General features: G+C 30.2%; 1 protein-coding gene across 1 annotated transcript in view; it reads left to right on the top strand.

Moving 5' to 3' along the window:
* LOC145323661 (uncharacterized) overlaps positions 1-17654 on the top strand; it is a 47557-nt gene that overhangs the window by 11548 nt on the left and 18355 nt on the right. Inside the window, exons 4-5 of the mRNA XM_080166081.1 lie at positions 13499-13733; positions 15463-15509. Coding sequence (XP_080022207.1) covers positions 13499-13733; positions 15463-15509 — 282 coding nt within the window. The remainder of the gene's footprint in view (positions 1-13498; positions 13734-15462; positions 15510-17654) is intronic.

Here is a 17654-nt window from a genome sequence, read left to right as displayed (position 1 = left end):
AACTCTTTTTTTATATAAAATATGACACATAAAAAAGACTGAGCATTAAAAAATAATTTGAGATAAATTTACAGGCTATAATAAAAGCAGTCATTTAAAAAGATATTTTTTTTTCTCAATGAAGCAGCATAGAAAAAACAGCATTAGAGGTTAAAAGTATTATTTTTTTTATGAGACAATTTGATCTGGACGAACCAATTAGTTTTGGTTTGAAGAGAAACTTTTACGGGCTCCGATGTGGTTTTAGTCAATATTTTATAAGCTAGAATTCAAGTCATTACGAATATAGATAAGGGTACTGCTTTAAATTGATTAATATTTATTAAGGCAATAATGCATAATTAAACAGTTTGCTAATGATAAAGTCCTTTAAAGCACAATATGAACAAATTCTATTTTTTGGATTTTCAGTATTTTAAAAACAACTAATGTATAGAACGGAAACTAATGAAACTAAAAGATCAACATGTGAAGCACAACAAACAGATTGAATTGGAGTTTCCCGCATTTTGCGAGTGGACCATCCATTAAACTCCTCCATTCACCAAACCAAAATTTGTTTGAAATTGTTTATTACATAAAGCTTTAATATATGGCATCAAACGGTTTATTATTACATCTGTCATTTGTCCTAAAGAGTTCGTACCTCTATGGTGCTGTACGTGCTGCTATGTCCGACGCATGGCATCACCATGCATCGTTAGGACTTCAAAACAAAGTTGGTTGGTTGTCTTAATATAATATCCGTTCCTAGACCAGATCTAGTTCAAGTGCATCAAAATTAGACTTTAAATTTTTGTTGTTCGGTTAAGCCTTAGGAATAATTTTATATAAAATAGCTGCGCCAGAAAAATGTCTTAAAAATAGAATAAGCAGGGAGGGGTATAGGTGATCTACTTTCAAAATAAGGGAATAATAGATGATTACCTCAAGAAACTCAAAGATGATTATCTAAAAAGATGGCAATACAAAACTGATAAAAAAGTGAAATATGACTTTTAAAACAAGTTACAAAGCTAATATTTTGAAAATCTTAAATTTGTACAGCATAAAATGCAATTCATTTTAACCTAATCACGAGATATTATATGCCATAAGTACAGATATACAGAAACATATCTCTATTTCTCATGTTTCTTTTTTTTTTGCTTGACAATAGGAACACTTTGAATGATTATCATATGACATAAATTGTTAACTTGTTATTTTTGGTAGCGTATCTACCTCTTACATATAGTTCAACTGGTTGTCGTTTAATTATTTCTGGCCTAATAAAAAAAAGCAATTTTATATATCAAACCTAAAACATTAATATGAGGGAAAAGGATAATTAAAGAAATTTCCAGTATGGCTTCGAACCGATTATTATCCTCTGGCTTAGAACCCGTTCTCAGCCATACTTAAAAATAATGTATAGCAACGTATTACAAAAAATTTTACACAAATATTAAAATGAAAATGATAAACTTAATAAGTTTTGATAGCCAGAGCCTTCGGGCACTCGGAGAACAAAACTGATTTTAATCTTATTATATTCATTTTAGTATCCGTGGACAAATGTATATAATAAATGAAATATATTTCAAGGGAATTGCAGAAATTTAAAACATATATTGAAACATTTGTTCCAACTTATATGCTATTAAAAATCATCAAAAATGGTTTTGCTACTTTTGGTCATAATTGTCCTTGTTTGATGATGAATCTTTGTTGAATCAGCTAGGGATGGAGGGGATATTGGATTGTAAATCATAATGGTTACCAAAGTTTTGTAACCACGTTATCATTGAGTACTTTTATTAATTATTTAATAGTTAGCTCCAAGCTATCATGTTCAATCTTTTAAACCAATAATTCTAATATACAGGTAATTTTGTGTATTATAGTTGGTAATGTCAATATCAATTTATCGTCCATTGTCTTATCCCTTAATATTAGTGGCAATAACCTACTAAGCACACACCCATTTTGTCAACCACTATTTTGTCAAAATATGGGGCTTTGTTCACATCATAGCTTAACTATATAATTTGCTATGAGAAATTTATAAACAGGCACTGTAAAAAATCAAAAATCATCCAATTTACATTTTTTCTAAAAGCTCTATAAATTTAGATTCTTTGTTTATTCTTATATATGTATGTTTGTTAATGATTGTTTGTTTAATCTTTACCAGGAAGCTTCTTAAGATAAATAGTCCCTCTAAATGTGAAATTTCTTTATAGGCTACAGTAAATACTTTATAAAGTTGATTAACTTTATTACAAAAATTACAAATGGACATCTTTTTTAGAGTATAAAAGATTGCTTTGTATAAAATTGGATTCTTATGACATAATCAGCGAATAAACATAAAGTGATCAACATGAGATAAATACATCAAAACGATTTTAATAATTTAGCTAGATTTTACCAAAAAATTTTAAAACTCCTCTCAAAAATAATTTATATAGAATCAGGGCTTCATCCTATTGTAGAGTTTTAAAAAACGGATCATGGAAAGAAAACAAAGTAGCGGGTTTCGTCGTATTTTCATAAAAGCGTTTGATAGGTTGTTTTAGGTTACGTTAGGTTACAGGTAAATGTTAGTGATTGCCCCACAGAGTTAGGAAATTAGCCCCGCAGGGTGAGAGACCTATGAAGGAGCTAAATATAGGAGAAAAGCTACTGTGAAAATACGACAATACCTGCTACTTCGTTTTTTTTTCTAATATCCAAAAAATCTACTTTAATTGTAGAAAAATAGTCCGTTTCTTTCATTTTCATGTAATAATTTCATGTATATAATTGGGAGAAAATCTGTATATCAAATCTAAAATGGAAAAATTGGGCTTGGTTTGAGATCGTTATTATGTTGTTATGAGATATTTATACAAACAAGGATGACAACATCCATAAAAGCGAAGCTATGCAACGGTAGGACAACCGGACATTTACACTTGTATAATGTCAGAACTGAATAATCAGAATGTAAATGTATAAGCGTCAAAGCAAAATTGTAAGCAAATTTGTTGAAAAACTGCTTGATACAGGATAATGTTTATGGACATACTTACATTTTTAGGACTTGATTGTAGAGTTGCTTCGCTTATAATATTGTACTTTGTTGTCCAGGAATCAGTATACCAAAAATCAGACCAATCGGATAATTAGGTCACATACAAATGTGTTGTTAAAATTGTTAAAAATTAACGTATTTTAAATGGACGTACGGACATTCTGGTAATGATTATAGAGTTGCTTCGCTTTCTAACTCGTACCTAACTTCTATAGGAATCACCATGCAAAGTTTGAAATCGATAGGACAATTCTAACAAGACTAAATTAACGAAAAAGCTATCCGTTACGGACGGACGGACGGACCGACCCTAATTATAGAAAAGCTTCGCTTTTAATAAGCAAGGGAGGGATGAGACATTGGGTGGTTTATTATTACACTAATCCCCAAAGTTTCACAGTAAAGTTTTCTTATTTGTTGGCTTTATTAAATTATGATCAACTAGTAGAGTGTCTAAATGTTTCAAACACTAATTGTAATATGTAGTATTTTGGTATATCATCATTGAGGATGTAAATCAATTCATACGCCATTGTCATATCCCTTAAGATCGCTGCAACTAGGTTGCTATTTTTAAAAAACAGACAATGGTAAAGATTTACATATAAAAATCGGGAACAAAAAATTGTTACATTGACCTATCCCTTACCATTGAAAAAATATAGATAATGATTTAGAGGGGGGGGGGGGGTTAATTTATTATCAATTGTCACATCTGTTTATCCTTGTTTACGAGTGTATTTTATTTGCTAGTTTTGGTACCGTTATGATTTTCTACACATTTTCTAGTTTACATATTTGGGTAAGTTTACTGTGCAAAAACGATAAAAAATGTTATTTCCAAATTTGTAAAATACATAAAGATATAAACGCCTACTTTTTCTATGCTTTTTAAACATTTGAAGGAATTTAAAAGAAAATTATGTACCAAACAAAATAAAGTAAAACCATATAACAAAATAATGGTAATGTAATACTTCGAAAGAGAGTAAAAACAAGTTTAAAATTACCAACTTCAGTAGATCTTAAAGCTGACACCCCTTATGTGAAGATGATTAAAGTCCCTCAACAGATTATGACGTCATACGATAGAATAGCCAATGAGAGGCCAGTATACACTGTAATTGACCAATGGTAAAATTTATGCTGGCCTCTAATTGTTTTTTTTTGATCAACTTTCCCTTTTGTATCATGCAGGGGGTGTACCCAATTTTACCCCCAATTTTTTTTGTCATAATTAATTGTAAAATTAGACTTAAAAATAAAATATTTCACTAACCAATAATCCGATGAGTTACCTATACATATTTGGCAAGCTTCACATTGGTCCCTGGATACTTTTTAGCCTTTTCCCTTGCAGATTCTTTCTTCTTCTTCTTGGATTGGGTTTAGGCTATTTATCTGATACCTTCCTTCCCCCAATACTTCGAATACCAAGCCCCTAGATGCTTGGGGCGCTCTCGAAAGTTATAAAATATATCACCAAAGAAGTAACAAAATACTTCTCTTTATGATGATTCATCTGGTATAGATTGCCCGGTGTTATTGTAAAACTGTAAATTATAACTATCTATGATAATTTTGACAATATTCAAACAGTTAACAGCATTTCCGAAGATCTTAATGATCAGTAGGGAAAGCTTATATTTATATAACACGCTTATAACATAACTCATTTTTGAACAATAAAAATGTTGTTTTGTAGAAAGTTTTTTTTTTGTGTATGGTTATAGATGGTTTACGCTCCCAATTAGATGAGACAAGTATTTATCTTTTTCAGCTTGGAGAAGTCAATCCTTAAATATATCCTTGTTTAGTATAGCAATAGGGTCAATCCTTAAAAGTGCTAGAAATGACTCTTCGATTAATAGGTATTTAATCTGAAAAGCAGAGCCCAATCGGTCTAGCGGAATGCTTTCGACGGAGAGACAACGCTGTTTTACTTAGTTAGAAGTTAATCTTTAAAAATAGCGTCCTTCTAAATTGTTTTAAAAATCTTCTTAAAAATCTTCCAAATTCTTAAATTAATCATGGCTTAAAAATATAAGATTTAAGAATCCAACTTTGAAGAGGTGGTATTGAAAAAAAATCATGCTGACAGAACAAAAAGTTCTAATGTGTGAAGTAATCATTTCTGTAACACATTTTTTTACCCCAAATTCCATTTTTGTTACATTTAACAAGGACAATTACGTTGAATAAAAGCGAGAATTTTTTCTTCATATCAATTGATTTTTTTGGTATCTATATGACCTATCATTAATTTAGTATTTACTTTGAACACTTTTATTGAATACAACAATAGTAGAATAATCATGGATAGTATTATGTCTATTTAGATTGCTAACATAGATCTCATTTATTGGTCTGTTTGTAAATCCTGTAGGAAAGAGTAAGGGATTGGGTAAAGGGGGTGGATAGTTATTTTAGCTCGCTGCGAGCTTCACTTTACTAGAGAACAAAAAAATCTGGTGTAAGATCCAAGCAATAATATATCCATCCTATTATATAAAGTAATAGGCTTTTTATGTCTTTAGCGAAGGATCTTGCTAAACACAGAACCAATATTGTTCTCCTTTACAGGTTAGCCTTACATATGTCCTGTTATTGTTTATAACTATTTTTGGGGAGGGTACCACCACCCTCCGATGAGAAATCGCCCCTAGAAAAAATTACCCTCACAATTTTTTTTCTTTTTCTTTTTAAGAAAGGGGAGGGGGTTCACTTCCAACCTTCTTAAGACCTCTATGGCCACTAGAGGCCTCTAGGGGCGTAGCCACTAGTACAATATATAGTACATTTAAGTCGAAATAAAATGCAGCCACAACCACATTTATATAATGACACATATTATGCACTGTAGAGCAGATGCGCTGCTAAAATGCTAACCATTACTTCCTTTTGCAACCTAACTGTAAATAACAGTTGGGTTCTTTTCATATCAATTAATAACTTTTTCTAAGCCCTTTTTTTACAAATTAATATAAATGATTTGCTTTTATATTATTGTCATATTTTGATAATTAGTAAACGACTCCCTACTATGTTTATCTATTATAACCAAATGATCGTTTAGATAATTATTATCGTATCGAATTATAGACAGCTCTTCTAAGGAAACAGCTATTAATCTTATGATTTTCATTTCTTAAGTAACACAGCTATTTTATAACTAGGGTCTTTCCTTCCGCCTGACCAAGTCACTGACCAAAATTAAGATTGAAAAAAATTTCATTAATTTCTAAATTATTTAGGTTAAAATTTATGTTGTTTTCTATATACCTATTTTGGGTCCTAGGATAAACGTCGGAGCGGAAACTTAAATCTTTAATCTTATGGGGTTTTAAATGCCTAACCCCTACGGGGGACTTATTTGTATATTTATATCTTAACCTAACCTAACCTGTATAGAAATACATAATTAAATCAATATTTTAACACTCCTGCATGTGTCCACTCCGACGTTTGGGACATTTGTCCTGGAACCCTATTTTTGAAATAATTTCAGATGTATACATAATTAATTACATAAAATCTATTTAAATAAATCTTTTTGACATCACCAAAAAGTGACAGAAATGTTTTAATAATGATTTTTATGGACATTAAAATCATTACGATAATTGTAACCACGAAAATTGATAACGTAACAGGAGCTTTTCTTAAAATAACAAGGACAATCTGTTCAATAGTAGCACAGCAATAACAAGCTAACAAAATTATTTTTAAAACAAGGATAATTAAGTTACAAATAATAGTAAATACATAAAAAAGCTTTCCCATATAAACAACCCCTTAAATAGTGGATGTAAATATTCATTCCCATATAAACAACCCCTTAAATAGTAGATGTAAATATTCATTTATTTCCCTGGTATCTCATTTATATCCCTGGTATGATTTTAGAAGATTTTATATTTTTTTTGGAAGATTTTAGAATTTTTATTAATTACTAAAAGAAAGAAAAAGTATACCAGGGAAATAAATGAAATTTAAAAACCAAAATTAAACCACATTTTACTAGCATAAAAATGAGTTTTTGTTTAAATGAGAATGATATTCCTGTCCAGTTTTTTGTTTAGGAATGAATATTTCTTACCCTCGTGAATAAATGATGACCTATCGGTCCATCATTTATTCCCTCGGGTAAGAAATATTCATTCCTAAACAAAAAACTGGACAGGAATACCCCATTCCCATATAAACAACCCCTTAAATAGTGGATGTAAATATTCATTTATTTCCCGGAGGTAGTCATTTTTAGAAGATTTTAAAATTTTTTTGGAAGATTTTTGAATTTTTATTAATTAATAAAAGAAACTTGATATCAGGGATATAAATGATCATAGCCGGGAAATAAATGAAAATTAAAAAACAAAATTAAACCACATTTTAGCATAAAAAAATGAGTTTTTTGTTTAAATAAGAATGATATTCCTGTCCAGTTTTTTGTTTAGGAATGAATATTTCTTACCCGAGGGAATAAATGATGGACCGATAGGTCATCATTTATTCACGAGGGTAAGAAATATTCATTCCTAAACAAAAAACTGGACAGGAATACCCCATTTAAGAAATTATTCCTTTTAAACTTATAATATTGTTTAAATCATTAATGGTTGTTGGCTTAACAATACATTTTGCTTTTGAGATGACGATTTTTCTCGTGTCGATGTCACTTTCGCACTTCTGGTGTAAGCTGGGTGAAGATAGACACTAAGTCCTATAGGGTTTCTTTTTGTTATTCCAAAGCTTTCTATAGACACCTTAACACTGTAGCTCCCCTGGTCACCTTAAAAACATCCCATTGTAGTAGTAGCGCTACCAAATATATGGTCTTTAAAACATACGGACTTATACCTATAAAAGAGTAGTTGTGCTATTTAAAAAAACCTTAAATATACCACAACAGTTTTTATTTCCGTGTGTTTTGTTGTTGTTAAGAGATTGGGTAAGTGAGCGGGGAAAAGGGACAAAGAAATAGTTATTTATCGCATCGTATTATAGACAGCTTTCTCGGATTTAAAATGTATACAATTCTAAGATTAATACCAGTTTTGTTAGCCCCGAGATGCCGAAGGAAAGGCCTAAAAACTATTTTTAATATTATGATTTTTCATTTTAAAATTTGTAGAAAACATGATATAATACGCGCGATACAGTACAAGGTTTTTCAGTATGACTTAGAACCGGTTTTAATCTCTCTCTTCACTAAGTTGATGATTTATGTTTCCCTTTCTCCCCAAATTCTAGCTTTTGTTAGAAAATATGGGTTGACTTTAAATCACTTTTTTACACCAGGTGGCCTCAAAAAGTGGCGCAAACGCAACAATGACAAAAGACATTTTAAAGACGCTGTTGGAAATAAGACTTTTGTTCAATAAATACAATTATAGCGCCACAAAGCATGCTCAGATATTATTTCCCGCTTATTATGGGTTTTAAGGTTGTTGAAGAAATGAAAAGGTTTTTTTTTCTCTACGTCAATTAGTTTGAGGAATCAAAAAGTATAAAGATTAGACAAATTATACATCGAATAAACATTGATGTTTCGAATAAGAAACAAGGATGATTACAATACTAGGGACGCCCAAGTTTTATATATTTTTTTGGTGGGAGTGTGGGGAATAAAATGAGAGTTTTCTAAAGTCTGAAAGGGGGGGGGGTAATCTAATGTTTTTTATCTATTTTTTTAAGGGGGATAAAATGAGTGGTTTCATTAGTAGCTAAATACTTTCAAAGTAAAAAAATAAAAATATTGTCGACTTAAATTTCAATTGTATGACTAATTAGATTATTTGGTTCAACAAGAATCTTTAGAATTAAATTATGTTGTTGATTGATTTAAACATGGTTATTTTCATCCTTGTTTTATTATTGATTATCTAAGAAAATTTATGTGAAGGTTTGACTAAGAGACATGTTTGCATCAAACTTCATTTAATTAAATTTGTTCAATCAAGGTATACACATAATATGTATTTAATTTCTTACAACGTGTCTTTACAATTTAGCAGAAAATGTTCAATATAATTACAAAATTTTATTTTTAAATTTTTAAAGAAACATGTAAAAATATGTAGGTACACTAATATCTTAAAGTTAAACCTATATTAAACTTAGACATAATTTTATTGTATAAATCGTTTTCTAGTAGTACTTCTGAATGTTTCATCATAATAAGGTGTTAATAACATATCATATGATTGACATATAACTTTGTATAACAATGTATTGGTTCCAGTTTTCAACTAAATTAAGATACAAAATGTTACCTTTTTAATCGTCTACTAGGTGCGATTTTTCTGTGGATGGAGGTGATACCCTCCCCTCGAGAAATTTATAAAACTTCACAGAACCTATGCGAAGCTGAATTGTAAAGGAGAACCATATCGGTCCAGCAATTACAGATATCCTTTGGTACAGACACACACACACTTATTTTCTATTTTTATTTAAGAATATTCATTTTTAAGTGGATAGTTTTTGTTGAAATGTTCGCACATTTTCTTCTAAAATTATACAGACACTAGAGCTTGGTTTTAAAGATAAAACATTTCTTTGTTTGGAGTTTGATCCTTAAATTAGGTGTGTTAGAATTGCCTTATTGATTTTAAACTTCATATGAGGGTTACTGAAACAATAAGGTCTAATCCAATAAGCTTTAACTGAGAAACTATACAAACGCAAATCTTATATAGGAACAGATTCAATCCTATTTTTTTACATCTTTCTTGAGACGGACAATCATGCTTTAGGTTTAGAGTAGATACGGTTCTAAAATACACCTTCAATACCATTTTGACATCATACAAATCATAGTGATGTACAAACGTCAAACATAGCTTTAGAGTAGCTACGGTACTAAAAAATTTATTTAAAAACTTGTCCGTAGACAGGTTACTAAAGTATTGTATCTAATGTCAGATATTATAATCATATAAGTTTACACACCAGATGGTTCAAATATGAATTCATGGGCCTGTCAATATTTGGCTTTATTTATCTTTAGACTGGTCTAAGATATTGGTATGTATAAAGATAGAATGGTTCAAAATTCTTAAATTCAAATTCAATAGTAGTAGAATTTATCAAAATATATGTTAATTTAACTCGTCTTAAGTTTTCATTTTAGGGAAACTTACAATGGTTCTAGTGTGGTTTTAGACTATTTAAAGGTTTAATTCTTGGAATTGTTATCGACTTTTTTTTTCAATCATTGAATACAAAGTCGTAAGATGCCAAGTGCGCAGCCATTAGCAATTAAATAAAGTGTCAATTATCCTCTAAAGTATTATGGACAGAATGACGGAAACATGAATAATTTACAGAGTGAATTCACATTTGAAAATAAATCTTTGAAATTTTATCTGTCTTAACAGAAGACGAAAAAAATGTTTTCCATTAGAGAAAACACTAGAAGGGGAAATGGTTAAATAACTGTATCTCCCCATCGCACTGTCCTTGTGTCGAATCTCAATTCTGTCTTTGAAAATCAACTAATGGTGTGGTAAACACAGCCAAGTAGCAGAAAATAAATTGCTAGCAGACGAAAAAGGTTATTGGAAAAGGGAGTGAGGTAGGTATCTGTATATACATTACTATAGATCTATTTGATTTCCAATAAAGCTGTGAGGACGGACAGACAGACCAATTTTCTAATAAGGAATAGAAAGAAATTTAAAAAAAAGATACAACTTAAATTATAGTAATATATACTTTCTTTGTTTTGTTCTATTTTTGTAACTAAAACATTATGTATATACTAAATTCACAATATGCAGTGAGGTTCGGCAGCCGTCCTTAGTTTTTCGAGAAACTAAATATACAAATTAATAGAAAAATATTTAAATAGACAGCTAAATAGATGGCGGCTACTTTCTGGTGACCAAGCTTAAAGCCGCTGTTAATGTTTTCAGCTTTAGATTTTTTGGATCATGGAAAGAAATCGAAGTAGCGGGATTTGTCGTATTTTTACATTAGCTTTTGATTTGTAGAAAATAAGCCCCGCAGGGGCTAGAAATAGGAGAAAAGCTACTGTGAAAATACGACGAAATCCGCTACTTCGTTTTCTTTCCATGATCCGATTTTTTTACTGTGGTTAAGACAACAGCTTGTTGAAAAAACTGCTGCTGCCGAGCCTTGACGATATGTAATATATTTATTGTTTTTCTGTTTATTTTATTGTTATTCGATTATATGATTTACTTATAATACTAAGCAAAGAATTATTACTCAATTTTCTTACAGATTATTACAAGATTTATGCTTTTTGTATACGTTATTACACAGGGATCTAAAGGGATAAGACAATGGCCGATAAATTGATGTACATCCCCATTGTTGACACACATAATTACACATTCTTGAATCTAAAGTTAATTGTTGAAACGTTTAAACACTCGACTGAATAAACCAACCAATCAAAATACAGTAAAGCCCCTAAAATTGTTAAGTCAACGAATAAGAAAACGTTATTATAAAACATTAGGAACTAGTGTAATAAACAGCCCATTGCCCCTCTCTCTCTAGTTCTTACATGCACTTACTTTCATGTTCTTTTGTCTTTAACAAGAACAATTGTGTGCAATATTATGTAGCAATGTCATATTAAACGTATTATGTAGAACGATGTCTGTGTGTTCGTTCGTATGGACTTCAGTAACCGCTGGATCAATTGGGCTTCGTTTTTCAAAGAGCTTATTTACTGTTCATCTCAAGGTTTTATGCCATTTTCTAATGATTGGGAAAGATAAATGATAATGACTAAACTTCCATTTTCATTCGTATATAAGGGAATTGAATTTTTAGCAATCAATATCTTATATTTAGAAATATGCAAAAAAAAAAGAAATATTTAGTACTTACATAGGATGGATTAATGTATGAAGATTTCTGTATGTCCTATCTTTAGAGAAGCTACGTTTTTAAAATCCTTGAAATAATTTCAGACAATTTAAATGCATGTAGTATTGGTAATATAATAAAACAATTTAAATTTTTTTCTAATGTCTAATGGTTATTTTTTGTGCTTCCATTTTAGAAGCGAAGCTACTTTACAAATATGAATGTAAATCTTGGGTAGGTCAGGAATTATGTCTAAGAAGCAAGTCATATTATGTAACTCTCTGGCCCTAGTCATTATGACTTTCACAGACAACCAATTTTTGTCTGGAAGACTGTTAAATAGATTAAAATTATTGGTTGAAAAGTTTGGACATGGTTAGTTTCAAACCGTCAAGTAAAAGTTCCCACAGTTTTAAAGGAAAGAACTTAGAGAGTGTGTTTAAACAACTTTTGGTACAAATAATTCAGAGTTCAATGTCCCCATCACTTCCGACGGCCACTTACTATCAAGTAAACCTGTTTTAGGCTACAGCAATTTAATTCAAATTTATATTACTTCAACAACAACAAAATTTTTGCTTTTATAATATTAATATCCTTGTTCTATTTAAACTCACAATGTATAAATCAATCAACCCCAAAAACATGCGTTGAATTACTCAATCAAATGTTGTTTTTACATTTCCACTGAAAATTTTATTTGTTGATTACATTTACAGCTAAAGATGAAGTAAAAATTATTTTCTTTAAAAAAAAATCATGTTAAATATTACAAAAATATTGTGGTATCTTTAAATTTGTGTAAATTAAAAAAAAATAACAACACCTTTCTTTTCGGGGATCTTAACTGGTAAGACAATGTATGATATTATATATATATTATACACCACTACTGTAGATTAAAATTAAGGATTTAAAAGTTTGGACACAACTAGTTTGAACCTACCAATCAAGATCTTAAAAATAACATTGTTGTTATAGTTTGTTTTAAGTTTTAATACACAAAAAATGGAAAACGAGGGGGAGGGGGAAGTGGGGTATAATCAACTTGCTGCAATTTCAATTTCGTATAAATGCTTTTTGCTCAAAACTTATGAATCAATCAAAATTGTAATATAGTAATAATGATTGATCTTTGGTAAACTGCACAGCATAATATATTCAGGGATCTAAAGGGATAAAGAATGGCCGATAAATTGATGTACATCCCTTCAGTAAATTACAATTTGTGGTTGAAAGGTTTGAACACTCAACATAATGAACCAACCAATCAAAATTCACTAAAAGTCGCCAGAGTTGTTAAGCCAACGAATAAGAAACGTCATTTGAAAACTTTGGGGACTAGTGTAATAAAGAGCCCAATGTCCCATTTCTCCCTAGTATATTCAGAAAAATAGCAAACAACGGATTTCTATAGTAAGGGTTAGTGTGTCCGTCCGTATTATATAGATCTAATAGTTAATTTAGGCATGTTTTAAACATAGTCTTCAGACTGTGCATAGTTAGCGTTAATTATGAATGCATAGCAACTCTATTTAGTATTAACAATTAGTCTTACAATTTTACAATATTTAAAGACAAATATATGTTTAGAAATTCAAGAAACCCGCTTTGCATTTTGAGCCAGAACACCCTGAAGTCCACGGACTAGCAGCACCATTCAGCAATGAAGTACACGACGAGGTTGTACACCATAGTCTACACAAATCTGTACACGATGCTGTGGTCCATCATCCTGTACACCACCATGATGTTGTACATCCCCCTGTTCACCATCCTATTACTCCTCAGCCAGTTTTTAATGTAGATCCACATTTGCTAAAGAAAGGTAAGGAATATTTGAAAGATTCATAGATAAATAAATCAATTGAAATATGATAAGTAAGATGGATAGATTGAGGGATGGATGAATTGATAGATGGGTGGATAGATTGGTGGATAGGTTGGTGGATAGACAGATATAAAGATAGATAGTAGAAAGACAGATAGAGACATATAAATAGACAGGCAGATAGACAGATAGATATAATTTTTAAATAAATAGACAGATAAATTGACAGATAAATTGGCAGATAGAAGCAGTTTCAGAGATAGATAGACAGAATGATAGACAGCTAAAAGATAATTAGAAATTTAGACGGATAAATTTGCATTGATGTTGATTAAAGAGCCAGACACTCTCAACCAAAAGCCATTAGTTCATTTCATGAATCAACCCATTAAATATCATCTAAAAATGGATATAATATACGTGGATGTTATGACAGGGGAAATTTTGTCGTCAATTTATGTTGCTACTTTAGTCCCCATTTATTGGTTAGTCTTTTCCTCTAGTGGGTAGGGAGGGGATGAGGTAAAAGGATTAGATGGGGCAGGGTATCGTTATATTAGCAAATTTAAAAAAACATTTTATTTGAGTAAGAGAAAATATGGTGCAACATCCAAGAAATTCTAAATGGATTCAATTGAATATACAATATCAGCGTGTCTCAACTACTTATTATATTCATTTTTTGTTTAATTTTCAGACGTTCTTTATATCTCGTATTTTAATTCAAAAATCTTTTCAAAACTAATATTATAATTTATCATGAAGAATTAAGAATTAGAATGTGAAAGGAAGTCATAGTGATATTTTATTCCAACTGCCTATTGTAGACAGAATAATTGTCGCAACCATAATAGTAATTCAGGGATTAAGGGTATTTATATCATTCAAAGAAAAATAAAGTATGTCTGTCTTTTCGTCCATCTGTCTATTTGTCCGTCAAATTTCAACACCTTAGAGCAAGAGTTTCATTGAGGTAAAAGGAGAACTTATTACATATATATTTTGGATATTTTGATAAAAGTCTTGCAACTAATGTGTCGGTTTTTTTTACGGTTAAGGGATGTATGGTTTAAAACTAACATACCTGGGAAAAAATAAAAAAGACTTGCTATGCTAGTAATAAAAGTTTAATAGCAACAGTTAGATCAAAATAGGATTCAGTCACTTGCTTATTCAATTTTACAATTGTTTCAAACGTTTTTTTTTGTCTGTAACTTTTCTTCCTGTAAGAAATGCAATGCATAAGATGAAATAATTTTTTTTTTTAAATACCACTGTAAAATCCATTATATCCATGTAGAATTAAGTCTGGAATATGGGCAGCTAAATTAAATTTAAATGTTAATGTTCATTTCAGCTTTGTGCCTTCAATTTTCAAAACATTAGAATTAAATTATGTCTAAAAAATATAAATTTATTCTGTAACTGTCCGTATGTCCTTACGTCCTGTTCATTAAGCTCATACTAACTGCTAAGCCTATTAGCAATTCTGTAAAGAAATATTTCTGTTCTGGTTTTAAGCTATTTTCTAGGGGTAATGAACTTTCAAACAACAAATTAATATCAAAACATTCTGAAATTGTAGCCATAACAAAATTAAAATAAAGAAAATTAAACTTTGAAGACTTTTTAGAGGCAAATAAGCAACATATCAGTAGTAGGTACCAATTTAGTAGTAGTTATTAGTACATACAAGGAATTGAATTATAATAATTATATTTTTCAGGTTTGACACATGAGCCAAAAGCCCATTATACTTATGACCATCTTAAGGTAAGATTATATTAAATTTTAGATGTGTAGCATCTACATACTGGCTCACTCACTTAATCCTTTAGTAATGGTGTTTACCATTATTGGGGTAAATGCTATTAGCGTGCTATAAGGATCAAATCTATTGGAATATATTCTATCCAATTCTAAAAATTCTAACCGTTGAACTGATTTGGTTCCTTTTAGTAAAGCTTCTTTTAGGTCCAGGGAAGGTTTATAACTATATTGGTGGAGGGCATCTCCACCCTTCCAAGATTAAACTTTACTTTTTAAAACTTAAATTTAAAGTAGGTGTGGATCCCCTCCCCTCCCCCTTCCTTAAGTGTCCCTAGAGGCTTTTAGGGGGCGTAGCCGCTAGTTAGAGTAAATGTTAGTGAACAACCCTTTACAACACCTTAATTTTCGTGGTAACAGGTTATGAATTGGTATTAATAACCATATATTAGTTTTTTTATCTTAATAATTTTTTATATCTGAATTTTGATCCTTTTGTAAGAAATGTATAGGTTTACTTTGCTACTTAATAGAGTGTTAGATAGATAAACAGAGAGAGAGGTAAATAGAGAACATGTCTGTTGTTATAAAAGAGGGAAAATTACCCTTTTATGTTTATAAAGAAATGAAATATTTGCACTATCAAATGACAATAAAGGCTAAATTGCTAACTCTTACATGAGTTATTACTCTCCACCTCAAATGTTTATAAACCAGATTTTATTTACACTTTTTATATGATATAGTTAGAACGATTGCATCCAGTAATAGAAGGTTTAAAAATATAAACATAACTTAATAGGTATTGTAATAAGTATCACTATAAAATCTATGACCATCATTAATTTAATTTTTTAGTAATTTATAATTGCTTTCCATAAGGTTTTATAAACTTTCTGCGATATAAATAATATTTAATTATTTTATTCAGGGAGGGGGGGCATTTGGCTGTTTATTACCCTAGTCCTCAAAGTTTTAAACCAAGGTTTCTTTATTTGTTGAGTAAACATCTTTGGGGGCTTATATTGAATTTTGATTGGTTGGTTCATTTAGTTTGTGCAAAAGTTTCAACCTCTAATCTACAGAAGGTGTAATTATTGGGGAAGTACAACAATTTATAGGCCATTGTCTTTTCACTTTATATCAATGCATTTTATTCCTTCGAAAGTTCTTTTTAAATATTGAAATGTTTATGTGAATAAATTTCAACTTTTTCCGCAATATCTATATCATATATGTGTAAAATATTAGAGCTATTCTTTAATTCATAACATCCGCTTGTAATGTAATAATACTGTATTGCCACCAAAACTATAATTTTTCAATGCTTGTAAGGACTTGTATGTATAAGTCTTTTTTGTTGGTAGATTCCCCTTTTACAGAATACAGATAATTTATTAAGCCTCAAAAACTTTGGAGCATTCGCGTTTTATTAACATTCTAGAATGCTGTATAGTTTTTATATTTTTTTTTCCAAAGCACAGCTTTTCTGTAATTTCCGAAACTGTAAGCTCTTTTCGTTTAAAAATGTTATAATTGTCTTATCGATTTCAAACTTTGCATAATGATTTCCTACTTTTTGATAACAATTTTTTTTATGAAATATTTATCCTATTCATCTGTCTTTTGGAAAACTGATTTGAAAAATATAAGTTTGCTTTAAACAGCTGTATACTGTGTTTAGGCAGATTTTCAACAAATCTACTTACAGTTATGTTTAAACTTATCATGACACTCAACAAGTGCTAATGTTAGCTTGTCTTACCGTTTTCATCGCTTTTCAGATGTTTTCATCCTTGTTTGAATGTATATAGGATGGCATATATCTGCAACCAAGATATAAAATTATCATATTTCCATACACACAGATATTACGTAAAGTATTAGTAAACTTTAGATATGTTTTTGTAAAAAAGCTAGAAAAGTGCATCCAATTGTTGAATTTTCAGGGATGGGTTCGATTCCCGACCATACAACGAATATTAGAGGAAGTAGAATAATGATTTACTTCAAAGAACCTATTAGTAGGGCAAAATACATGTCCAAGGGCCGAACACTATAAAGTGTATTAATTAAGTTAGTATAGAAATTTTCTAAGAATTTTTTTAGGATCAGACCAAATAATAATAAAGAACCTTACCGTTTGGCCAA

The sequence above is a fragment of the Acartia tonsa genome, chromosome 7 (assembly GCF_053477335.1).
Source record: "Acartia tonsa isolate MP-2025a chromosome 7, ASM5347733v1, whole genome shotgun sequence".
NCBI classification, from domain to species: Eukaryota; Metazoa; Arthropoda; class Copepoda; order Calanoida; family Acartiidae; genus Acartia; species Acartia tonsa.
The sequence above is the reverse complement of the archived record's forward strand: the minus strand, read 5'-3'. Positions and strand labels throughout refer to the sequence as shown.